The 27,404-nt window shown below is 33.0% G+C and overlaps 1 protein-coding gene across 5 annotated transcripts in view; it reads right to left on the bottom strand.

Moving 5' to 3' along the window:
• Positions 1-27,404, bottom strand: part of PACRG (parkin coregulated) — a 610,713-nt gene that overhangs the window by 265,934 nt on the left and 317,375 nt on the right. For all 5 annotated transcript variants that reach the window (XM_012549456.3, XM_031968391.1, XM_031968394.1 and 2 more), the window contains one exon: positions 14,280-14,451. In XM_012549456.3, coding sequence (XP_012404910.1) covers positions 14,280-14,451 — 172 coding nt within the window. The remainder of the gene's footprint in view (positions 1-14,279; positions 14,452-27,404) is intronic.

The raw sequence follows: 27,404 nt of genomic DNA on the forward strand, positions 1-27,404 counted from the left end.
TCTAGTTTTATTAAAAGAAAAAAAAAAAAACTCCCTCAAGATTTGGTCACCTCCTTTGATATAAATGTCCTCTTATTTCTGTTGTGCATTTGATCCAATCTGTATTTTCATTGTGTTCAAATTACTGTGACTATGTAGATGACCAGACATTTTCACATGCTTTTTCTTCTGAAATTTTATCCCTCTTTATATTTCTTTTGTTTCTCAAATATCTGTATTCAATTTTCATAATGTTCTCACCAAAATTTAATGTTCTCTTGTTGGGTTTTCTTGGAGTCTCTGGGAGTAGCCTTCGTTTCAGTTCAATAATCACGAAGAGAAGAGTCAGGGTTAAAGTCCAAATCCTTTATTATCTCTTTCAAAGTCTTGTCTCTTTTCCTGTGGCCCAGTTAGCTTTCTTATAGTCCAGATCCTTCATTATCTCCTTCCCGGGGCTCGGCAGCTTTCTGGAGAACCTTTCAGTCTGGCCTTGGTCTTAGAGAGGGAAGTGCAGGAGGCTAGGCCAGTCACCAGGAAGATCAAAGAGCGGATTGAATTTCTCCCCTTGGTTCTGAGAGCTTAAGCTCCTGCCACCAGTCCTTTGCCTTCTCTCTGAATGTCTCTGAATGTCCCTGGCTGAGGCTTCTAGCTTATATGTTCCACACTGAGTACAAACCAATCATTATATCACTAGGAAACCATTATTTGTTGTAGGATGAAATAAATGCAAAACTAGATTTAACCATTGTCTCCTCAATTCCATTTAGTACCTTGTTTCAAGTTCTGGCCCATAACATCTCCTTGTAGGATTAAATCAATCATACTGAACCATGCTAAGATAACTATTGTCTCTATCAATTCCACTGACTTAGTATCTTGTAAGAATCCTTTGTTTCAAGTTCAGAGTTCTGGCCCATAACAATTTTTTTTTTGATTGATTGTGAATTGTTTCTTTTGATTCTTGCACAGATTTTGACTTTTTGCCATCCTTTTACCTGAGCAGCTAGGTGATACTGAATAGCACCCTAGACCTGTAGTCAGGAAGATTCTGAACTAAGCCTGGCTTTAGATACTTCCTAGATGTGTGACCTTGGGCAAGTCACTTAATCCTCTTTGCTTTACTTTCTTCATCCATAAAATAAGCTAGAGAAGGGAATGGTGAAGCACTCCAGTATCTTTGCCAAGGAAACTTCAAATAAGGTCACAGAAGGTCAGATAGAACTGAAAAATGACTAAACAGCAGCAATATCAAATCCTTTTAACTTTTGCTTTCAATTGCTAAAGGAATTTAGAATTTCTAAAAAAAAATATTGTTTTCTGGATTCTGCTCTGGAAATTTCCATTAGTCTTCAATTGTGTGATGCAGCATTCAAATTTTCTACTATATGTTTGATTTCTAATGCCTTTCCACTATTCTCAGGTTACTTTTTGCCATGTTGGCATTTAATACCTGTCCTTAAGATTATTTATCAACAACTTCATCTTTCCTTCTGTGTTTGTTATGTTGGCAATAACTAATGAACATAGCCTTGTGTGCAGGCCCTTAACTGTTTTCGTACTTCCTGTTATATATCATAGGAGAATATGTCCATTCTAGCAAATACCTGAGATTTAAGTGTGTATATCTCCTCTTCTTTAAAATCATTTAAAACTTTGGCATTTTTTCATCCTTTTTAAATTTTTAATTATGAGGAATTTCTAGAATTTTTATAAAGTGAGGAATTCATTTACCTTCTTTAAATATAAGTAATTCATCAATTTTAGATGTCATTTTATCTAACGAATGTTTAGTGATAAAGTTAATTTTTCATGATTGCTTTGCATTTGTCTCCAGCATATTACTCTATGACTTGAAAATAAGGACAGCATTGGAAACAAGGAATATGAAACATTTATCTAAAATTGGTAATAGGTTTTCAATTCTATCTTGTAAATGCATAAAACATTCACGTATTCAGTCTGTTTCATGCACTCTCATAGTCTGCCTGTTATAGTGGTCAGTATCACATGTCCTGAAGCCTTTTCAGCAGGTGAATGAAGATGATAATGATCTTATTCTTATCTTTTAAAATAGAGTTCAGAAAAAAGTTCTAGAATGTGTTGCTGTCCTATTTTTGGGTCTCCATTTATTATTCTATCTATTATTACAATGATGGCTAAAATAATAGTCATGTAATTGAAAAAAATTGGATATAAAATCTTCTATGTTCTCAACTAAAGTCTGTTCCCGTGTGATTCTGATATATATTTTTATTTTAATCTATATTTTGATAGCTTTTTGTTTCATGCAATTTTAAGGTTCAGTTTTGGGTATAGTGATAACCAAGAAAAAGGTTCTTAAGTTTTTGTAGATCCATGTAGTTAAGTTCTCAAAGATATTTTAACATTTAGATTTACTGTATCAGTTTTGTTGAAGGAGAACCAATATCACAGCATGAATTGGATTTGAGTGAGGCATAGTAACCAGCTTCATTCTCTCCAGTGGCAAGAAAAAACCTAAGATGACTGGTGATGGCTCAGGATACTATGAATGACTTTGGTATCTTTGAAATACTAAGCATTCCACAGAATCAGCTTCAGCTACTTTCATGGCCATTAGAACAAATTATTCTCATCTATCTATCCCACCGGGAAAGTTTTCACGTGTTTGGAGTAGACATTCTCCTAAAAACAGTTTTATTGTATGAGAATTTGTAATCTGCCAAGCCAAGAAAAATAGCAAACTTCTGTTATGTAGTTATATCAAATGGATCAACTTGGCAGGTATTCTGTTGATGTTCAATTTTTATACCCTCCAAAGATGTTGAAGAGTTTCTATCATGTTCTTGAATCATCTACATTACTTATTAAATCTGGATCCAGAAAGGATAATCTATTAGTGTTGGTATTAAGATTTGTATTATTTGCCTTATCAACAAGTTGTTTGAATTTTTAAGTACCAGAAATGCTCAAAGACATCCACTAAGCCCATGCAGGTTATATATATATATATATATATATATATATATATATATATATATATACACACATACATCTCTCTCTATATATATACATATACATATATATATATATATATATATATATATATATATATATTTTTTTTTTTTTTTAGGCGGGTGTTCTCTCTTCAATGAAACCTCAGATCTTGAGGTATTTATTTGTTATTGCTATTCATCTTAGTATCTGGCCCAGTGCACCAAGTGTGTCCTAATTAAATAACTGCTGAATTGAAATGAAAATAGTTTGGTATCTTATACTTTTATCCAGAATTAATGTTTCCAATATAAGCATGACATTTAATAGATTTTTATATGACAAGAAATGTAAATTCACATAAAAACACTTATAATTAAGAGTACATAGCAAAAGGTATATTTTAATAGGGTGCAAATGCATTGAATTAGAAAAAAAACTAAATATCAAAAATATATTTAAAATGAAATGCTACTATCATGCCATTGAACATTCAGTAATATTGGACAGTACTACTTTTAGTCTTTCTGACCCAAAGTAGAAATGACCTTTATTTATTTAATAATTATGTGAATATAATCCCTCTGACAACAAAACAAATTAGCATTTCAAAATTTCTTCTTGAGCAATGAGAATTATACATATCCAGCCAAACTCTAGAACAATTTATGAGACATGGTAAGGTATAGATGGGATACAACTAGAGTAGACATTAGGAAATAAAAGAGAGAACCAAGTGTGTTACATTGCTAGCTCAAGAGCAAATTTGGCCCAACCCTGGATAACCCCATAAAGATTCTATGTTTTTCCTGACCTTTGGCTCCATTTCCTGGTCTAATCCTTTTCAACAACCTTACACATCTCTTTACCCATGCTTTCCCAAACTGACTTCCTTTGGCAATGGGCCTTGGCTTTGAACAAGGTTCCACTCCTGGCACCCTGCCCTGGCTTGACCTGACTTTTGACACGAATAGGAAGCTGCAGGAGGGACAAATTCAAGTGAATCCAAAAGTTACAAAGAATGCTTTAGGTCAGGAAGAGCTTTGCTTCAATTATTCTGTGTCCTTATCTAATACTTTCACTGGATCCTTCTTTTCATCCCATAAACATTCTAAATTTACCACTTCTGGGAAAAAAACCCCCAAAACAAAACAGTCCATAACTTTCTTCAACAGTGCCATTTCCTCAAGTAATGGCCCGTTATGTTCTCCTTTTTGGGGTCAAACTCATAGAAATAGAAGTCTCCAATGACAACTTTCACTTCCTCATTACTCATTCTTCCAACTTCCTCATTACTCATTCTTCCAACTTTTTTCAAACAGGCTTTTTTTTTAGTACTACTTTTTTGAAACAGTTTTATACAAGGTAACAAGAATATAATACAAGGTAACCTTAGCCACAAATCAAATGATCTTTTTTTTTGATTAAATTTCTTGGACTTTCCTTTGGCATTTGACACTAAGGACTACCCTTACTTTCTTGTCACCCTCTTCATCTTAACTCTTCTGTGACTCTCTATTCTCAAAGTCAGGAGAATTAGCTTCTTGGGGAGGGCAGTTAAAAAAAGTGGTGAATGGAATACAATGGAATGGTATTTTTTCCTTCCTGTAAAGTATTGACAAGTGACTGGTAGAGAGAATAAGAAGAAACAATATGCTCCTCTTTTTCCTGTAGACCTAGGCAAGAGACTGGTAGAGAGAACCTGATGGAAGTGTCCTCCTTCTTCAGTCAAGAAACTAGTGGAGGGAGCTCAATAAAATGGGTATTCCTCCTCCTTCTGTAGGCATAGGCAGAAAGCATTTAGGTAAAACAAAATCAAGAAATTTGATGAACTTGGAAGCAAGGATGTCTTACTGGACATAAAAGTGAATTCTCAGTCTCCTTAGCATGAGGGCAGAGACTGAGATTGAAATAATTCAGATAACAAAGTAAGGGCGAGTGACTTTGGAATGAGTACATGACAGAAACAAGAATGGAAGAGCAGAGTTTTCCTGATGATGGTCAGAAAATGGAAGAAGAGTACAATATACATTGATTTTGCTTCCTAGACAGGTGTGTCAGGGGGCATGAATAAGCAGTAGTCATCTACAGAAAGCAAAGATTCTGGGATTAAAAGAAATTGAAACTATGTGAGGAAGACATCTAGGATGAAGGGGAGTTTAACAAAACTGCTGGCATTCTTGAAGACACATCATTTAATGACTGAAGACAGGACTGAGAATAGGTGGATGGATAGGATAATGTAGTAATGTGTGGAAAAAAAAGGCAAAATGCAGTAGATTCTGAATTATGGATTGGGGAGTGGTATGAGTTAACTAAAGAATAAAGAGAACCCCAACTGATATGGTATTCCATTGACAAGATAGTGGTAAATGGTAAGTTGCATGAAATGGTAAGTCATGAAAGTAGACATTGACACTGATCAGAAATGGTTGGCATAGTCCCTTAATACAAGCCTTGAGAGGAACTAGTGATGGGGCTAGGAGAGTAAATGATGATGAAGGAAGATGTATATTGGTTTGGGGAGGGGGGAACTTCAAGCAAACTGCTAATTCCACTGCTTTGTATTTCCCCTCATGACTTTAAGGGATCAGGACTAGCTCCTTTCTCCTCCATACCAGCGGTAACATCTTTCTGGGTAGAGGAATTACAAAGTTATTTTCTTAAAATAAGGGTTCTTAACAGCTTTTTATGTATGGGTCATGGAATTCTTCAGCAGCTTGATGAAGACCCTGTCTAAGAATGTTTTTAAGTGTATAAAATTGAGTGCAGGTGAAAGAATATGTTTCTCTTTTTCTTTTAGGGTTTGGGGGATGATATGGAAAATGTTTTAAAATGCTTTGTATGAGTGAATATGTATATGGGTGTCATATTTCTTGTCTTTTTAAAATGAGCAAAGTAGAGAGAGACAGAAAATTTGGATCTGAAAAGTAAAAAAAAACAGCCTCAAAATGCATAAAATTAAACACATGACATTACAAAAGAAACCAATTATATTGAAATACAATATAATATTTTTTAAACTGACAGACCCCATGTTAAGAATTCCTGTAAGTATAATATTGGGTAAAGGAGAGCAGAGGAGGTTCTACATCTGCAAAGAGGAGGAAGTTCTGGGACAAAGATTTTAGTATCAAAAATATATCTGCCCTCCTCTAAAGGTGTCGGTCCCATGTGAGCCTTTGGTAGTGAAGGAAGGCTGAACGTGCTGCTGTTTGTGACTTTATTATGACTTCCATTGGCATACTGTGCATGAATGCACACACAATTGTTATGAAGGGCTCATCATCTTTATCCTGAAATTCAGATTTTCCATTAAATCTGAGACTATTATTTAAAAAGTTCTTAGGTTGTGGAATATCATGTAATTGTTAGAAACATTTTAACTTCTCCTTGCCTATTAAAACTGACTTTTTCTTCTTCTGATACAAGAACAAAGATGACCTTAGCCATAGTAGGTTCCCTAATACCGTTTTGACTTCCTCTGGCAATTATATATGGCCAGGGCTGAATGACTGTGATGGGCAGGGGCTGTGAGGCTCCATGTGCACTGGCATTTACCAGAAGCTAGTATAGTTGCTTCAGGCAGCAAGAGTGTCACATCATGCTGGCCCAGCAGAAAGAGAAGCACTTCATTTGGTGCAAATGAAGCAGTTGGCAGTAGGAGTCACCAGGGCCATGCTGGCCAGATTAGAAAAGGAGAGCAGCTGCTAAAAAGAAGACAAGGAAGGGGCATTTAGGGATGATGCAAAGCTTACAAACTGGGAGTGATGATCAACAAGAATAAGGAAGTCTGTAGGAGGACTAGGCTGAATTAATCAACTAGTCAATAAGTACCTACTAAGTCTCCTATGTATCCTTCACTATGGTTACAGAGATAAAAATGAGGTAGTGCCTGCCCTCAAGGAGCTTACTTTCTTTTGGAAACACAACATAACATAAGTATGCATAAAATAAATTTAAGATAAATAAGAGGCAAATGGGTGGGGGAAGAGGAAGGCACTTGAAGCTGGGGTGATCATCAAAGTATTATGGAAAAGATAGTGTTTGAGAAGAGTTTTAAAAGAAACAAGTGATTCTAAGAGGTAGAGGTATGGAAGGTGTGCACTACAGGTATGAGGGATCATCAATGAAGGACAGTGAAGGAGAAAGAGAAGATGAAAAAAAAAGTGTATGCAAAAGACCTGTTTGTACTATAGAATGCAAGGAGGTGATTAAGGTATAATAAAGTTGGAAATGGGCCAGATATTGAAATGTTTTAAAAGTTAAGATTAGCTTAAATTGCACTAAAACTTTTGGGACACACTATATTTGAACAAGGAGACAATAATGAACCATTGTTGTTAAATTACTTTAGCAGCTATATGAGGTAGGAGTTCTGAAAAGAAGAAAAGACTTAGGGCAAATAGGAAAATATTACAATAGTATACAATAGTATGAGGGCCTAAAATAGGTTTGTGGCCATCTAAATAAAAAGGGACAGATATGAAACATTTTAAGGAGATAGAAATGACAAGATTTGGCAATTGGTTGGGTATGTGGGAAAAGAGTAAAAAGTTATGAAGTTGGGTAGACTAGAAGGACGTTATTGCATTAGACAGAAAGAAGAAAGTTTAAAAGAAAATTAAATTTGGAGGAAAAGATAATGACTTAAATTTTGGATATGCTGAGGTAGAGTGACTATGGGATATAGTTTGAAATACTAATAGGTGACTACCTCCAAAAATATAGGCTTTCTAGATTAACAGAGGAGTTACTAAATTGCTTAAATAGTTCCATTTCAGAAAAAGAAATGGAACAAGCTATTAATCAATTCCCTAAGAAAAAATCCCCAGGACCAGATGAATTTACATATGAATTCTACCAAACATTTAAAGAACAATTAATCCCAATGCTATATAAACTATTTGAAAAAATAGGAAATGAAGAAGTCCTACCAAATTCTTTTTATGACACAGACATGTTTTCTGTGTCATACCTAAACTAGATAGGTTGAAAACAGAGAAAGAAAATTACAGACCAATCTCCCTAATGAATATTGATGCTAAAATCTTAAATAAAATATTAGCAAAAAGACTACAGAAAATCATCCCCAGGATAATACACCATGACCAAGTAGGATTTATGCCAGGAATGCAGGGCTAGTTTAATATTAAGAAAACTATTAGCATAATTGACCATATCAATAACAAAATTTAAAAAACCATATGATCATTTCAAGAGATGCAGAAAAAGCATTTGATAAAATCTAACATCCATTCCTATTAAAAACACTTGAGAGTATAGGAATAAATGGACTTTTCCTTAAAATAATCAGTAGCATCTATTTAAAACCATCAGTAAGCATCATATGTAATGGGAATAAACTGGAACCATTCCCAATAAGATCAGAAGTGAAACAAGGTTGCCCACTCTCACCATTACTATTCAATATTGTATTAGAAATGCTAGCTTTGGCAATAAGAGTTGAGAAAGAGATTAAAGGACTTAGAGTAGATAATGAGGAAACTAAATTATCATTCTTTGCTGATGGTATGATGGTATACTTAGAAAACCTCAGAGATTCTACTAAAAAGCTATTAGAAATAATCCATACCTTTCGCAAAGTTGCAGGATACAAAATAAACCCACATAAGTCATCAGCATTCTTATATATCACTAACAAAATCCAACAGTTAGAGTTACAAAGAGAAATTCCATTTAAAGTAACTACTGATAGTATAAAATATTTGGGAATCTATCTGCCAAGGGAAAATCAGGAACTATATGATCAAAACTACAAAACACTTTCCACACAAATAAAGTCAGATATAATCAATTGGAAAAATATTTTTTTTTGTGGGGGGGGGTAGAGGTCAAGCAAATATAATAAAGATGACAATACTACCTAATTTATTTATTTAGTGCTATACCAATCAGACTCCCAAAAAACTATTTTAATGATCTAGAAAAAATAACAACAAAATTCATATGGAAAAACAAAAGATCAAGAATTTCAAAGGAACTAATTGAAAAAAAAAAAAAATCAAATGGAGGTGGCCTAGCTGTACCAGATCTAAAACTATATTATAAAGCATCAGTTACCAAAATCATTTGGTATTGGCTAAGAAATAGACTGGGTGATTAGTGGAATAGGTTAGGTTCAAAGGACAAAATAGTCAACAACTTTAATAATCTAGTGTTTGACAAACCCAAAGACCCCAGCTTTTGGGATAAGAATTCACTGTTTGACAAAAACTGCTGGGAAAATTGGAAATTAGTATGGCAGAAACTAGGCATTGATCCATACTTAACACCATACAACAAGATAAGGTCAAAATGGGTTCATGACCCAGGCATAAAGAATGAGATTATAAATAAATTAGAAGAACATAGGATAGTTTACCTTTCAGACCTATGGAGGAGGAAGGAACTTATGATCAAAGAAAAACTAGAGATCATTATTGATCACAAAATAGAAAATTTTGATTATATCAAATTGAAAAGTTTTTATACAAACAAAACTAATGCAGACAAGATTAGAAGGGAAGCAACAAACTGGGAAAACATTTTTACAGTCAAAGGTTCCGATAAAGGCTTCATTTCTAAAATATATAGAAAATCGTCCCAGCATATATAAAATATATAGAAAATGAGTTCAAGTTGAAACACTTGAAATAAAAGAATTATGAATTTTTAGATGTTTTTATTTTAAGACATCTACTCCATGACTCCTAGTTCTACCTACCCAAGAACCTTGCTGTTTGTCACATTAACTTTCCATATCTATTTAATCTGCCCTGTTTGCTCTGAGTTATGTTGGATGCATTCTTCTTTTCTCATCTAATTCCCTGCTAAGATTACTAATAAATGCTTTCTTGTCTCTTAATTTGGAGGCTACCATGTAACTTGTAACCCAATACAAAAACACACAAACCAAAGAAACAAACAAACAAAAAAAACCCTATCAAGTGGGAATAACAATACTTATAATAAGAACCTCACAGGATTGTTGTTGAAATCAAGTCATATAATGAATATAGGATGGATGCTCTGTAAAATTTAGGGCTCTTTATAAATATCAGCTATTTATTTCTAGTTCATTGTTTCCATGTAATGTAAGCATATCCTCAGCTCCTCTTCAGTTATTAAATAAGAGGACACAATTTATTGCAATGCATGCACAACATGACATTTCTGTCACTATTATAAGTTAGAATAAATCCTAAAAAAGATGGTTAGCTACCTTTTCTTTCTTTACCTTTTTGTCTGCAAGTGGTACATTAATCAGTTTTGCTTATTAACTGTAGGTAGCAAAGGCAAAAACATATCCTTGTTTTCAGGGTCTGGTAACTAAGATAAGTAACCTTATTAGTCCTTTTTTTAGGTGAAGGAAGTTAATATTTATTTTTTTCCAAATATAACTAATTTAAATTTTCAAAAAAATGGATGATTCAAATTATATCAAAATATAGAACAAAGATACGATTAGCAACACTGTCTTTTTTAATGAATGGGGGTATCTAAGCTTTTTGTGACTTATGGGGCCATGATAATTATCATCAAACCTTTGAATGGCTAAATGAGGAATTAGATTTACTTTGTTGTTTGGCTCCAGAAGACAGAACGCAGAAAAACAAATGCATAGAAATTGCTGAAAAGCAAAGACTTGAAGTACAAAAATTTTCCTAATGATATGTGTGATCCAAAGTGAAATGGCCTACTATAAAAAAATGATCTCCCACAAACTGGAGGTTTTGAAAAAGATACTGGATCACTTGTCAAGAACATAATTAATGGGGATTCCTTCCAGATCTAATGAAATGAAATCTTTTGAATAAACCCTTTTTTCCCATGGTTCTTTTATTTTTCCTATACACCTTCACTTCTAAGATCTCTAGAATGAGATCTTTAACTAGATTCCTGTCCTGAGAATTTCCACTTCTTTGCTAATAAGCCTTTTCTGATTGATCTTGGGGCCTTTGGTTGATGTCAATGTCACTGCCCCTAGGTGATTTAACTTCTGAAGCTAAAACCAGTGAATGACTTTGCAAGTTGACTTCTTAAAATACTTAACTTAAAATACTTAATACTATATCTATTAAAAAGTATCATTAACTTTGGCCTTTGTCCATTTCTTTATAACATAACAGGTAATGGTATGTGGTACGGACTGGAGCAGGGAAGAACTTGAGGCATCTAGAATAGTTAACAAGATATTAAAAATAGTTCTGGCATGGTCAGTATAGTATTGTCAATCTTTTAAAAGGCAAATCATCAAACAATTAACCATCTATCTATCTATCTAATTTTGTTGACCTGAACATGCTGTAATGTCCATTTATTTTGGCTGTATGTACAGATATGTAATATAAGTATAGGTATATCTATATATCTATATGTATCTATCTATCTATCTATCTATATATATATATATATAAACAGACTATATATAATGTCTCATATATATGTTGTCTCAAAAATTTTAGAGCAGTTTAAGCTATAAACTGTTTATAACAATGTTTATAACATAAAACTGCACTAAGACATTTAGATACCTAGATATATGAAGATATAAATTTTATGGTCAATGATACCATCAAAAATTGTAGAAAAAAACAAATATATTTTTCTCAATATGTATATGTTTATAGAGGTCTTCCAGAATATTTTTGACAGTTAACTATAAAGGGAGTGATTTTCTATGAATGAATTTTATGTTTATCATTTAGGTATGTAATGATAGTAGTGTTAAAAGAGTCAAAGTTATATTAAGAAGATGCTTTAGAACTAGGAGAGTACCATAGCTTTTATATTTTATGCCAGTTATCTGCTTCAATGTATTTCTAAATCAATTAGCCACATTCCAGCATTCTACTTGGAAGATGTTGCTTATACATGTAATGCTACTCATACTGTGCTAGAATGATAGTCATTCTTTTCATGGTTTGACAGGAGACTTAGCTAAAAGAGATTGCTAATGTTTTCCATGTGTTTATAAATAAGGACAAGAACTTAGCATTATTAAGCTGGATATCACTACAGACCCACATAGTAATATATGAGACCTACTGACACCTTTACAATGCTTTCTGAGCCAGAAATTAACAAAATCATATGTGGGCAATTTTCTTTGACAAGCCATATTTACTATACTTTTCTATTTTTTTTCATTGCTCATCAAAGGATCTCTAATAGAAGAATAGAACTATCTGAATTTCATCTTCAATTGTAGAATGGAGATAATTAATGTTGTGTTAGCTACCTCATAAAGTTAACATGAAGAAATTATTTTACAATCTTTTAAATACAAAATGGACTTGTGAGAGAGCACTAGCATGCAGTGAACATAGCTGACACTTAAAATTTGTTACATGGATTGTTGGATGCAATCATTTTCTCCCTAATTCCTATGATCATTTAAAACATTTAAAGCAAGTAGTTAAAACAAGTGTAGCCTTTTAGAAAACTTGTTTCAGCTTCCAGCTTTGTCACATACTGGCTGTATGACCCTGGGGACAATGCTTAATATCTCAGTGGTAGGCTACTCTCTAGATTTCAAAACAATTGTTAATCTACATTGGTAGGAAGTGTACCCTCAACAATGTATGCTTAACATTACACCAATGAAATCATAAGTCTAGATTTCTAAAAATATAGTATTTACACATGAGCTAATAATAGAATATCTCCCCTCCAGGGTTGTTTGCAGAAATAAATGAAATAATATTTGTAAAACAATTTGTAAACTTTAAAATGGTACATGGAAGCCACTCATCACTAACATCATTATATTGGTTCTTGCCCTTACATTTTTTTGGATTGTAAGCTCAATGAAAGTAGAGACTAAGTTTTATTTTTCTTTATCTCTCCCCCAGAATCTAGCATAATTTACTGTACTGAGTAGGCCCTTTACTAAATGCTTATTGAATAAATCTGAATAAAATGACTTCCTCTGTCTCTTGATTATTTTTTTTTAAGTGTAAAGATAAAACTATGTGAAATAAGGCCAATTATCACTAGCTCATTTACCTGCAACATTGTCATTTAAATTTAGTTCAAGTTTTAATTTCAAACATCTCAAATAATAAATTATCTAATCTCTAACTTTCCCATTTTTCCTCATGAACTCTTTGAGCTAAACATAAAACAGAGAAAAGAAGCTGAAAAGTTATTTGACTAACTTAGCTGAGGAACAGAGGGTAAAAATCTCTCAATATTTCATGTATAATATCTTTTCTTCTTTGATGGGCATAAGAAAAGGCTGGAAAATATATTGTCAGTCAGTAGGGAGAATGTTCTGGTACCTTTTTATTTATCAATAAAACATCCAATGGCAGTATGTGTATATTCTTTAAGAAATGTAGCTTTTCAACTTGAATTTAACCTGTTCAAAAATTGTGATCTGCTAGAAAGAAGGATAAATCACTCCTGAAAAAGGTTTTAATATAGCTCAGCACTATATATCCTTATAGAAGTCTTTCAGAGAGAAGCAACCCCTTACTTAGTTGATACATGTGGGGGAGTGAAAACTGCTTTTTAATAAGGTTCAACTTAAAGAGCCATTTTTCTTCCATATTACTCTTCACACCCAGTAGCAATCTTCTTTTCTTTGGTTTCATTCTCTGTCTCAGTGGAGATGTGGGAGTGGTCTACAAGCTGGCTGACTGGTAAGCTATAATTCTCTTTTAGAGAATCAAGAGACAAGGTAGCAAGCTTTAAATGGGAATTCACTGTATTGCAGCAACAGTTGAATCATAGAGAATTGACAATTTTGATATTATTCACAAATTTTTAAAGGTACATAGTATAATGAAAAAAATTCAGTTTTTTAAAATCTTTTCTTGAGTCATGACTAAAAAAAATATGTAACCCAACATTTAAAATATGCTAAAACTTAAAAAAGACCTAAAAGTGTATGAAATCTTTACATAAGAACTAATAGATGGAAGTTAAAGATATAAAAAACTGGCGTGCTCTCTCTCTCTCTCAATACTCATTTTTAGAGATACAACTTAATTTTGGAATTCTTCTCTTCCCCCTCCCCCAATAATATGAGCTTTATGATAGTAGAGGGAAAAGATAAGTATACACAACTCCACAAATTATAAAATTAGCTTTTTCCTTCATATTACATCAGACTTCTGTCTTTAATAATTGTAGACAAACCACAGCACAGTACAGATAATGTGGGTTTGGAAATATAGCCTAATATCGTACCAATTTACTGAGGGTTACATCAAACCTGAGGATGTGCTCAGTCTGTCATGTTTTATTGCTTAATTAGCAAGTTGTCAAAAACCAACACTATATAAATTCAGTGATTCTTTTTTCACCAGTTCACTTACTTTTTATTGGAATAATGAGCTGTGGAATGACAGGAAGTATCTTGTTTCCCCCATGTTCCAGCATGTCATGAATTCCTTGTCGAGCAAAAAACTCATAGGGAAATGTCATCTCACAAAGCCCATCAAAAAACAGAGGCAGATAATGATGGTAATCCAGCTTTTCAATCTCTACCTGCAAATAGAAATAGAAGAAATAAAATGTAAAAATAGCAACCAAAGGCTACCAGAAAAATAAAGTTAATGAAAAATTATTATCTCCCTGGGAAAAGAAAGAAATAAAACACTTTATTAAGATTTTAAGAACTAAATCTACACGATATTGTGAAGTATATCATGTAATTCTATTAGCAATGAATTTTGTCACTAACCTTTAATCTCAAAGTATAGACTTTGAAATAATCCCCTTGGAGACTCCTTTGGACACCTAATACTTTTTATGAAATTTCTATTTACACTTGACTATTTGGTATAAAATTGTATCTGTCAAAATTCTTTGAGAAGAAGAGAAGTTTGGATTCTAGAAAAATTAACTGCAATAGTAAAAAGGAATAAAAGTTTGAAGAAAGCTAGCATCTGATTTTTAAAAATAACACAATAAAGAAGACACTTTTAATTTAGGTGGATTTATTTTATTTCAAGCAAAATTCAAACTCTTAAAAGTAATGACAGATTGAAATGATAGCAACTTTCTCCTCAATTCATTTGTCCACTGCCTTCTGCATCATATTTCTTCTTATTCATCATTAAAAAAATACTTTCTACCCTAGAGGCCATCCGTTGTCAGATGAAGGTTGTTGAAATTGGCACTGGAGCATACCTCATTAGATAGTCAGGGAAGTGAGGCAGCTATCCCCAGGAGCAATTGGGAAGATGCCAGCACTTGTGCATCTAGGTCTTAGCAGTTCAAAGCAAGGGACCAGACCTGAGGTTGTGTGATGTTCTACTTTATACAACAGCTTACAGAGTAATATAAAGAGCCAGGCATCTAGAGATTCTTAGTTTGGTCCTGGTCTTGACGCTATGACCTTGGATGCCTATAACTCCTTACAGGCTTCTTATTTCCTCGTCTACCAAATAAAATAAATTAACTAAATGATCTCTAAGGTTTCTTCTAGTTTTAAATTTCTGATTTTGTGATAAAAGTTAATCTTAGCTGAATATGATGCAGTTTAGCAAATAGAACCATAAAAATTAATAACAAATTCCTATTACTGCTGTTAATTTATTGTGAAAAGTATTCTGAAACATTCTTTCAGATTTGGTACTACACTTAAGAGTCTTTTAAATATTCAGTAAAATGCTTATATTAATAAACTTACAACTTGTGCTGATTTAGATGAAATAATCTGAAAATTTTGTTTTCTACCTCCAGCATTAAACAATGAACTTAGAAGTCCCTTTTCTCATCCTTATTTCTATATAATCTATTTATTTGGTTTTGTTTATCTTAGATAAAGTTTCATAATTCTGATTGTCTCTGAATTTCCTCTTCTCCAAAATTTGATGCCCATTCAATCAAGCACCAGATAAAGCCACTTTTTCTTCCTATGGCATTATCTAAATCTGTGACTTCGTCTTAGATCCCTCTCTGCCAAGGAAATAACTCTCTGGTCATATTTCTTTGGGACTTCTGATATTTCCTTTTTGGCAGCTTGTCTGCTTTCATTTTTTCCCTGCTAAAATATGGCATAAAGGTATCTGCCAAACCATCTCTATTAAATACTTCTCAGATAACAACACATCAATGATATTTTTGAGTCAGTGCCAAATTATCTTACTAAATGTCTCACCTTTCACAACTTCATTCCTTCATAAACTGTAGTCCAGGAACAACTTTACCAACTCATATTTCTTCATATAAGATATTCTAAGCGGGGGCGGGGCCAGGAAGAGTAGATTAATTTAGTGCCTGCATCTGGGCCCTCATGAGGTATTGAGCTATTCAAGTGAAGGTGCACCAAATAATGATGCTACCTTCCCTTTGGACTGCAGAACATATCAAATTAGTTTACCTTGATTGTATTGATGACATTCATAAAAAAACTTTATTAAAAATATCATTTTTAGGACATGCTAGCCATTAGTGAGTGTATAATGATGAGATATTTCTTTTACCAAAAAAGATTTGAGTTGGACAAGTTCATAGGCACTTCACCTTCATTTCAGGTGGTTGTTGCCTGGTGATTATTGATAAAGTACCTAATTAAGCACAATGAGGAGATGTGCTTTAAGAATAGAAAACTGATTGAAGTAATGAGAGACAGATCACTTACACTCAACATTTTAAAAATTTTATTTAAAAAATTATCTAAAAACTTTAAATACAACATGTACAATAGTTAATTTCACTTTCAAAAACCCACAAAATAGTGCAGTTAAAGCAGCATTTAAGGGGGAAAACCCCGCCCCAATTATAATTAATTTAACCACTGAGTACATCCATCTCTTATAGTATTGTAATATATCTGTTTATTATTTTTTTATTTTTATTTTCATCAATTACACATAAAAACTTTTTTTTGTTATACATGTACCTTCTTTTTTTTTTTTACATGTTTCCTTATGAATTATGTTAAGTTTTTCTTTATAATTTTATAAATTTAGTTGAATACTAAGACATAGTACAATAAGATTTTGGATAGTGATTTTCATAAGATGTTTTTGGAGTATTTGGTAACTACTTTTAAAAATATTAAGGACATTTAGCATTCATATAGTGCTTTAAGCTTAACAGAATTATTTTATTTGTTTCTCACAACAGCCCTGGGAGGTACTCTTATTATCCACATTTTACATATGAGGAAACTGAGATTCAAAACAAATCAAGGGACTGGCCTGGGGTTCCATTGGTAGTAAGTGGGGCAAGACTATAACTGCCTTCTTTCTGACTGCAAGTCCAACACTCAATGCATTGTGCCACCTAAACTAAAAAACTCATAGCTTAGTATTAATTGATGAATCATCCAAAAGAGTACAGCATGGTATAGGGGAAAGAATATTGAATTTAGACCTAGAAGACTCACATTCAAGATCTAAATACTAACTATTGATATGATTCTGGACAAGTTATTCAACCTCTTTCAGAGTCTTAGTTTTCTCAAAATAAAATAGGATAACAGTACTGGGGCTCCCATTTTCACAACTGGAGAAAATGTTTAGAAAAAGCTTTTTTATATGCATTGACCACCTGGTCAGAAGACATCTCAGTTTCTGGAAAACTTCCTCAAAAACCATTCAAAGACATGAAAAAGGCCCTTCACTGTATGAGAACAAGAAGAAAAATCTGTAGTCAACCATGTGGGAAGCCCCTCTCTTTCCTCCCTTTATTCCTCAATCCTCTGAATTTATTACAAATTTCCAAGTGTGGACCTTAGGAGCAGAAACAAGCAACACCTCTTTCTCTTCTCTTTTCTCTTCTCTCTCTCTGTCCAGTTAATAACTGTCTTGGAGTCTCAGGGAAATGAGGAAAACTAGGGAAATATTACTGATGCATGTCAAGAGATGGGATTTTTCCTATTAAAAAAAAGCCAGTATGGGAAGCCATCTTCATTGCCATGAAATGATCTTACAACTAGTAGAAGCTTGGCAGAGGTCCCAAACATGGTAGCCTTATGCCTGGCACGTCAGGACTTTCTGTCCACTGAACCCTCTGTCTGGTGCCCTCCTTATCTCTACCTTCACCTATTTCCTTAACTATGCTTAACTAATCTTGCTTCCAAACCCAATAATAAACCTCTTTTAATGTAATTACCTTTTGATTCACAAATCCTGGTCCCTTTGAATTCCAATAGAAGATCTGGGCCTGTCCCAGCCCCACCCAGATCTGAGCCAACTTCGGATTCCACCCACAGACCCCTCTAGCTAAATCTCTCATTATAAAAGGACCATGCTGGGACCCTCTCTTTGCAGAGGTCCCAAACGTGGCAGCCTCACGCCTGGCATGTCAGGACTTTCTGTCCCCTGGACCCTCTGTCCAGTGCCCTCCTTATCTCTACCTTTACCTATTTCCTTAACTATGCATTAACCTTGCTTCCAAACCCAATAATAAACCTCTTTTAAATCAATCTTTTAAAAAATAAAAAAAACTATATAATAAAACAACTAGTAGAAGCTCATCACCAGATGCAGACTTAAAGACCTATAGCATTCCCCATTTACAGTCTCTCATGCTTCTGTCAACAGTAAAAAATTTTTCAGTGAATCCCATTTGTTAAAATTTGTATATGTACTCTTTTAATTATCCTAGTATTGACACTGATATATCATAAAAATTCACTCAGATAGCCATTTGCCATCAATGTGGAAAGTAAAATGTATAGAAAAATTTGATTTTCTTTTTCATTATATAATCCAGAAAATAGCACTAATCCTAGGTTACTAATGGCTAGTAGATTATTTTTCTGCTATTATCAAACTATTAAGCCATTGAGGAATCATGATTTGCATTGGTGGAAGGAGTAGCCATATCACTGAAGTATTAGTAGAAATCAAGTCCATAAAATATTTTTAAAAGAATTGCATATATTTCTATCAGATTGCTTGCTGTCTTGGGAAGGAGGGAGATATGGGACAGAGGAAGAAAAATTTAGAATGCAAAGTTTTAAAAAAATGAATGTTGAAAACTCTCTTTACACGTATTTGGAAAAATGAAATATTAAGACATTAATTACATATTATTCATATTCCATATTATTCCATTAATTCCATATTTGGCCTACTACACAATCATATACTATATTTCTTCATCTCAATTTATGAGATTATGACATTGGTTTCAGTCTGCTCTCTATATACTTGTCTGCTCTCTTTATACTTTTACTGTGAATTAAGTGTATAGAATGTTTTGGTTATTAACCCAAAGAGTAATTATTCTTATTATTCATTTTACTGAAGACATTTTCAGAGACAGGTATAGGTGACAAAGGAAAGGAAACAGTTGAAAACAAATTTGATTATATATTTTACCAGTGATTTTTTCTTTGATGATATATTACAGATAAATGAGCATAAACTCAAGTTTTGGAATATAAGCAGGTATATAGTTCAGGAGATTGTTTTAACTTTGTTACCATGAGAAAAGAATAGAGGTATAAAAAGGGAATATCTAAGGAGTATTCTCTTTTCAGTTATCATGTATCATCCAGGAGACTCATTGACTGCTGCTGTGGAAACATGCATTTTTTAGATAATAAAGGTTAAACATGCATAAATTCTGGCTCTGCTTGCAACTGACCTTTAGGCAGCTGTCTTGGTAAAGTTTTGATAGAATCTCAAGCTAAGTTTATTTTATAAAATAATTTAATCCTTCATTCCTAAATATATATTTAACTTATAGTGGTAATCTTCTCCCAGCTAGAAAACCTAGTTCACCATCAGTCACATAGAAAGGATGAATGGAAAGTCAAAGGGATGTCTAATTTTGCTTCCAAGTATCTTTCCCACGATACTGAAGTTTCTGACTTTAGATTTATTTTTCAGATTATTTAATTTTGCCTTTAAGAGGAAAAACAAAAAGAAAACAAAGAAAAGAAACATTTTGTGCACCTTTGCCAATGTTATTATCTTATTCAGATAGAGTACTATTTTTTTTTTCCTAAGGGCTAAGAATGTATCTCTACATTCTTTTTCCATTTCAAAGAAATATCATATTCATGGTGGAAGTTGAAAGGATACTCAGAAAGTAGTTTTATTTAGAAAAAGTGCTTCTAAATTTAGACTTAATCTATATGTATTGATCTTATTATGTATGACTTTTGGCCCATTCACCCAACAGTGCCTTACACGTAGTAGAAAATCAATTATTTGTTGTATGTACTATGAATGAATGCATAACAGGATTGTTGTTGTTTGTTTGCTTTTGTGATATTTGAACTGATGTTAAAAGAATCAGAGGAAAGCTTCCAGAAACAAACATTAGATGATGGAATCTCTGGAAACATTGTTAGAAAGATATGAATGAATGACATAGAAAAAGAAGACACAGAGAGGCTGTAATATGACACAGGAGAGGAGCTCCTTATACTTGTGAGAACTTTTTAACTGTGTTAAAAAAAACATCAAAGGAATCACCTAATTTAATAGGTGAATCAGTTCTGGGGAGGAATGCAATAGTACATTGGTGATTTGAGAGTTTTCTGAAAATCAGTAACTTCAGAGTGATAGCATTATAATAACAACTCTTGTGATAAGGAAAAATTGGGATTATATATATGTTATATCAAGATAATTTCACTGCTTTTGTTTAAAGCCAAAAGAATTTTGCAAGAGTTGCAGAGAAAAGAGTGGATATAAGTAAAATGAGCTTTCAAAAAGTAGGTTCTCAAATCCTCCAGACTCTCTGATTTTCACAAAGTTCTCTATCCAACTCTTGGGGACGAGGGAGACCTACATTGAGGTGAAAGCCCTCACAAGTAGTTCTCCATGTCAGATTATAGTTACTAGCTAAAAAAATGCATTATTTCCTTTTAAAAAAAAAAAAATATATATATATATATATATATATATATACACATATATGTTATTTTATTCCTTTGCTATATAAGGCTTTAAGACCTTATTTTGATTCTTTGTGCCATGATATGCTAAAATTTCAGAGAATATCTTTTTCTCTATTCTGCTGTCAGTTCTGCTGTTAAAAGCAGTTGAAAAACAGAACACATTTTTGAAGGATATAGAACAATGATCCAAATCTTTTCTAGGTTGAAAGAAAGCCTATTTGGCAGATATCAAAGTTTTTCAGTGATGTACTTTGATGTAGGTTAAAACATATTTATGTAAAACAATACTAGCCTCATTCACTTCTTTGACATAAAAATTTAGTAGAGGATGACAGAAAACTGTGGATTTCCATTTGGGGGACGATGGTGCTTTTAAATAACTTTTAAAAAAGGAAACATTTCCAGACTAATGTTAACAATATAGAAAAGCTGTATTTAGAGTTATCAACAATAACATTATCTCAAATTAATCTAGTGCTCTAAGGTTTAAAAAAGCTACTTTGAAATGCGTTATCACATTTAATTTTTACCATAGCCTGTGAACTAGGTAGATGTATATTACCACCCCAATTTAACATTGAAGAAAAATGAAAATTTTAAACTTCTCTTATAAAATCCCTTGCTTGGCTTTTAAGGCCCTTCACAACCTGGCCTCTTCCTATATTTCCAGTTTTATTTTATTTTTTATTCCTTTGATATATATATATATATATATTATTAGATCCAGGGTATCCAGATATACAGCGGCCTGCCTACTTCTTGATGGTAGAGACTATATTTTTGACTTTCTTTTTATCCCTAGAATTTAGCACAGTGCCAGACATGAAGATGGATAGATATTGAAAGATAACATACATACACACAGACAGACATGAATGATAGATAGATAAGTGAATAGAACAATTTCTTCTAAAGTGGAATTAGAATTCATCTTTCTCATTCAAAATCCAGTGCTTTAATCATTCCAAAATGCTTCTTTCTCACTAGACCATACCAATATAATATATTTTGGTACAAAATTAATCAAAACTATGTCCATTTTTAAGCATACACACACACACACACAAGCATATCCCAAAACTCATCTTATTTTTAGTCTTATTTATTATATCCTCAGATATGAACCTCTGCTCACTAAGTACCATAGCAAGTGAGTTTCTCTGCTGGTAAATACAGCTTTTATACTGTAGCATGCTTGGATTTTTGTTAAATCTACATTAGTGACACATGAGAAAATATAGAGAGTTGTGTTCCAGTAAAGGGCATCTTAAAGGACAAAAACAAAGCATAGTTTTTAATGTTCCTGTACTTGTTTTATTTGTCAGAAGTACCAAGTTGTTAAAAAGTCAGAAGAAATGCTTTTTAGAAAAAGATGTGTTCCCTTTAGATCAGTGAAGTTTATATAGATAATATGGAACCCTGGAATCCTAGAACACTGTTGTCCCCATTTTATTGTAAAATCATGTCCAAGTCTTTATGACCCTATTTGGGGTTTCCTTGACAAAGATATTGGAGAGGTTTGCCATTTTCTTCTCCAGCTTAATTTATAGACAAGGAAACCGAGGCAAATAGGATTAAATGACTTGCTCAGGGTCACATAGCTAATAAATGTTTGAGGTTAAATTCGAATTTAGGAATATGAGTCTGACTCTAGGCCAAGCACACTGTGCACTATGGCACCACTTAGCTGTCCCCATAGGTGTATCTTTTGAACTTATTAAGAAAATAATACTAGATTGGGATCAAAAGAACTAATTTTTTTATCTAGACACTAATTCTGATTATTTCTGGTAAAATAATTTAAAGCCTCTAAAGTTCTGTTTTCTTACTTTGAAATTTGAAAACTTGAAATACTGGATGATTTATAAGATAATTTCTAGCTCTAAGGCTATTTTTTCTTATTGTTTAAATAATAAAAACTTATATTTGTATAGGATTTTGTAGTTTACAAAAGCACTGTCATTCAGTATAATAAATTTGGTTCTCACAACAAGTTTGTGAGTGAAGAACATTTATTACTTTAAATTTTCAGTGATCTTTGATTTCTTCAATGTGGTTGATCACTTTACCTATGGAGATCACAAACTTTCTATTCCTTAGTAGAGTTTCCTGAGGTACTGTGACCAAATAATTCATCCCTCAGGGATGCTAATGATCATTTGAAAATATGCTTCTATAAACTTAGGTTTTCAGGCAACATAGAATCTGTTACCTGGCCTTTTTGGCTTTGCAGGATGAGCCAGGTCTTGGTTTCCATTGCTAAATTGAGGAATTGTGCTTCAGTTGGGGAAAATTGGTATTTTTATTTCCATATAACAATAAAGAGGCTAAAAGAAGCTAAAGGATTCACCTAAGATTACACATTTAATAAGTATTACAGCCAAACCCTGAAGTCTTTTGTATTCAAGTATATTGACCTTATGGATAATTAGGTAGAAAAATGGATAGAATACTGGGTCTGGAGTCAGGAAAACATCTTCTGGAACTCATATATGGCTCACACATTAGCTGTGGGATTTTGAACAAGTAACTTAGTCTTACCAAGACACCCCAAATGAGGTCATGAAGAGTCACACACAACTGAAAAACTATTGAAACCACAAATATATTGACCTTTCCACTATCCATTGCTGCCTAATATTCCTTATTCTGTTAAGATTTTAGGGTTAGTCAAGATTTATCATCTTTTGTTCTGTCTAAATTTCTTCTTTGCTGAATATTCTACTCTTTTCCCCAATTTTACTTTCTAATCATAGCACCTTGTCACTACTCCTTTTTAAGTATAGCTTAAGATCTTAGTTTAATCTCAATAAGTTTTTATTTTGGAAAATCAAACACTAGGCGCTGTCTAGTATCATTTAGTCAGTTAAGAGATATTCATTAAGTGCTCACTATGTAACAGACTATGCTAAGTAATCAGGAGAGAAGCAAGGCAAGAATAGTCCCTGATGGGGCAGTGAGGTGGCACAGTGGTTAGAGCACCAGCCCTGAAGTCAGGAGGATCTGAGTTAAAATCTGGCCTCAGACACTTCCTGGCTGTGTGACCCTGGGCAAGTCACTTAGCCCCAATTGCCTCAGGAAAAAAAAATCTTCCCTGACCATCAGAGTCAATAGACAATATATAAATAATTATAATAAATAATAAATATATAAATAACAATACAAAGCACAAAAAAGAGTATAAATGAAAAGTGATCTCAGGTGGAAAGGCGCTAATTGCCAGCACAAAGACATGGAAATAGTTAACAGTGTGTCACATATAAGAAAACACAAGTAGTCTAGGGAAGCTGGATTATAGGATATTTGGGAGGGAGAAAAGTATAAGGAAGGAAAAAAAAACTCAGTTCACAAACAAGGAGAAATAAATATAAGAAGCAATTCTTATTGCACCAAGGTGCTGTGGGCAATCAAGAGCTTATCATTAAAAAAAAAAAAAGGATTTAATTAACCTGTACTGAGAACTCCCACCAATGTTTTAGATACATAAGAATTGTACTCAAAATTAAATTTAAAGCAATCCAAAATTAGGTAAAAGAAAATGTTTTGAATTATCCTATTTAAGAAATAAGGCTAATACAAATTATACTGTACCTGCTTGCTTTGCAAAAGGAGGTTTTTCTAGAGAAAAACAAAATTTAAGTGTTCTGATCCATACATATATTGCAGCTTGTTAGTTGAGGATGGGAGTCTATCACCATCCTAATTAATTACAGAATGCTTTAATCTCAATTGAGTTAAGCAATCATTCAAAAATAAACTAGTTATGAAAAAGTCTTTAATCAGTTTATAAAGATCATAGGAACTTAGGGTCATTGGGTAAAGACATGGTACAATCTTTTGATTGGGTGAAGATGATCAATCCACTTCTCTTGGATTACAGATTAAAATAGCAAGCTAATTTAGAAGTAGTGAACAGAATGGAAGATAACTCCAGTTTGGGGAGGTGAGAATTGCAATTCCTTGAGAGTGAATTGCTTAGAGACTGTCTTTTTCCTCTCAACTCCATTGACCATGTTACAAGAGTAAATGGGATAATAAAAGACAATACATCCATCAGGGAGTAGAGAAAGACAAACTAAGGTCAAGCAGATGATCTCCTAAGAAAAAGCAGAGACAGAATCGACCATCTCCAGAACAATCGAGGAGTCTTAGCATTCTGTGGATAATTAGGATGAGTTTGAACTAAGATAATTTACATAGGTTTACCTAGAGTTCAAATATTTGTATTTGATTCAATATAGAATGTGATAACACTCCTACTTTATCAAAAGACTACAAAAGTATAGGGATAGAAGTAAAATAATACTAAATAGTATTAGTATATATATATTTATAATATATGTATAATAGTATATATGATATATATATTTATTTACAATGTATATTTATGTATTATATAATGAATTTATGTATATATAACTACATTCTATATAAAGTGTATATATATATGTATATATATATAATATGAATCTATATCCAGACATATAGCTTTTCTATATACAAATATCAAGAGGAAAAATAGAAATCCAATATGAACAAAATAAGTTTGAATGCCTCCAGCAGCTTTTGGTAATACCTCAGTCTCATAATGTAAACAAAATATTATTAGTGACAGCAACTAATTTCAGCTAATCAATTCAGCAAATATCAGCCAATTGATCCTGGAAATTTCAACAAATTGAAATATTAATCATATAATATTATATAAGGTGCAACCAAGAAGTGTACAAATTAAAACTATCATTCTGTTCTGGGTTTAGACGCAATGAATAAATGAAAAAGTGTATTTCAGGTTTCATTTAAAAAAGGTATGATGTTTTAATGAATTTATGGCTAATTCCATAGAGTTGGTGAAATGTTATTTCCTTTTTAAGGCAGTTAGGACTATATCTATTTCAATGGAAGTTGCACAAGGCTTGTACAGACTTGTACATTGTAACAACAATAAATGCTAACACCCCATGTATGTCATTTCTTCTTTGCTCCCAAATAGATGGGACCGTTCACACAGGAAAAAAAAAAAAAAAAGACCTCTTTGTGTCCCAATGTGCTGCCAGTATGATTCCTATTCTTTCAATGAAACCATATCAGAATTGTTCCTGGTGTTTTTCAGAATCTTTCAGTTGGTCCCACATAATTCAGACATTTCATAGTAGAAATATTTAATGATTGACTCCTTCTTCTATTTCCAGAAGTATCTCCAAATTTACGTTGCTTACAACCATCAACCCTTTATACTTTTTGAGAGGTATCTGGATGTACTGAATGCTACCAAAATTACTACCTTGACTCTTCACCAGGCAATCACAATTACGCATTTACTCTAATTTCTAGAGTGCTGGGCTCCAAAGGTCAGTTGCTTCTATTCCTTTTCAGAGCCTAACTGAATACCTATGGGAATTTGTAGGCAATAAAACCAAATGGGGATTCACTTGGCCAACTTACTTCTGTTATTGGGACATTGCATTCTTTGAAAAAAAGAACTTAGGATAACCTGTGACTAAACCCTTAGGGACAACACCAGTCAGGGACCAGCACCCACTCTTCATCATTGTTAAGTTTCCTAGAAAAGTTTCCATTTTCACCAAAACAGACTTCAATGAGAAAAAAACAGCCTTCTCTCCCACCAACTGATGAAATGGCAAATAGAAAAAAAGAAAAGAAAACAAAACAAACAAAAAGAACTTAAGTCATCATTTGATATGGCAATGAATTCAGAAAGACTTCCAGATGTAGTGGAAGAAACATAAAAAAGTTTATGTTCTTTCAAATCTGTAATGCTCTGCTATAGCTTAGTATTTTCTGAATTTTGTCTTCTAGGACCTGCTCAATTGTAGTATGATGATCTACTCAGATAACATCCTAATCTTGTGATAAAAAGCACAATTGTGATAAACATCAATTTAGTTTACACAGCAGTGACCAATTTTCATATGCATCATCTTGAAATAAAACTAGGAAGGTACCAATTAGTTAGGAAGTAAATAAAATTTCTTAGGATCTTAATAGGATAGTGGAAAGTTAGGATACATTTCCAGAATATGGATGCAGTACTACCCTGGGAATCCCCAAGGCTTTTATAAAGCAACTTGGTAGATTCTTGAGTTCTGCAAGTATTAACCATGATGAACTAGTAAGGAATGATCTCTGATGATCCTTTTCATGGACAGGCTAAAAGATCATCAGGGCAGCCTAATTGCAAGACATCAATGAATGAGTGTTCTAGGAACTAAAGAGAAGGTTCATAGTTACCCATCTTTTTAATATGTCCAGATCCCAATACCCCTTTATGGTTGAAAGTATCACTTAAAAGGGTTATATAACAACAAATTCACCTGAGCCTTCACCTACTTTTGAAAAAAAAAATAAACTCTGGCCCTCTGATTTTATCAACATTGGAAACTCTTAGTATGGAAATGCTATCAATGGGCATCAACAAGTCATTTAGAACTTAAAAGTTTTAGACAATTTTGTTTCTGTATCACTATTGTGTTCTGATTCTGCCCTTTCATAAGTGAAGAATGAGTCTCAAATACATTACTAAACATTCAGGGCTTCCTCTGGCTACTTTAGGCTATATCCTGACTGTGACATGATGACCACTAAGGCAGCTTTGAGTTTTCAAAAA

This window comes from Sarcophilus harrisii, chromosome 4 (genome assembly GCF_902635505.1).
Source record: "Sarcophilus harrisii chromosome 4, mSarHar1.11, whole genome shotgun sequence".
NCBI lineage: Eukaryota > Metazoa > Chordata > Mammalia > Dasyuromorphia > Dasyuridae > Sarcophilus > Sarcophilus harrisii.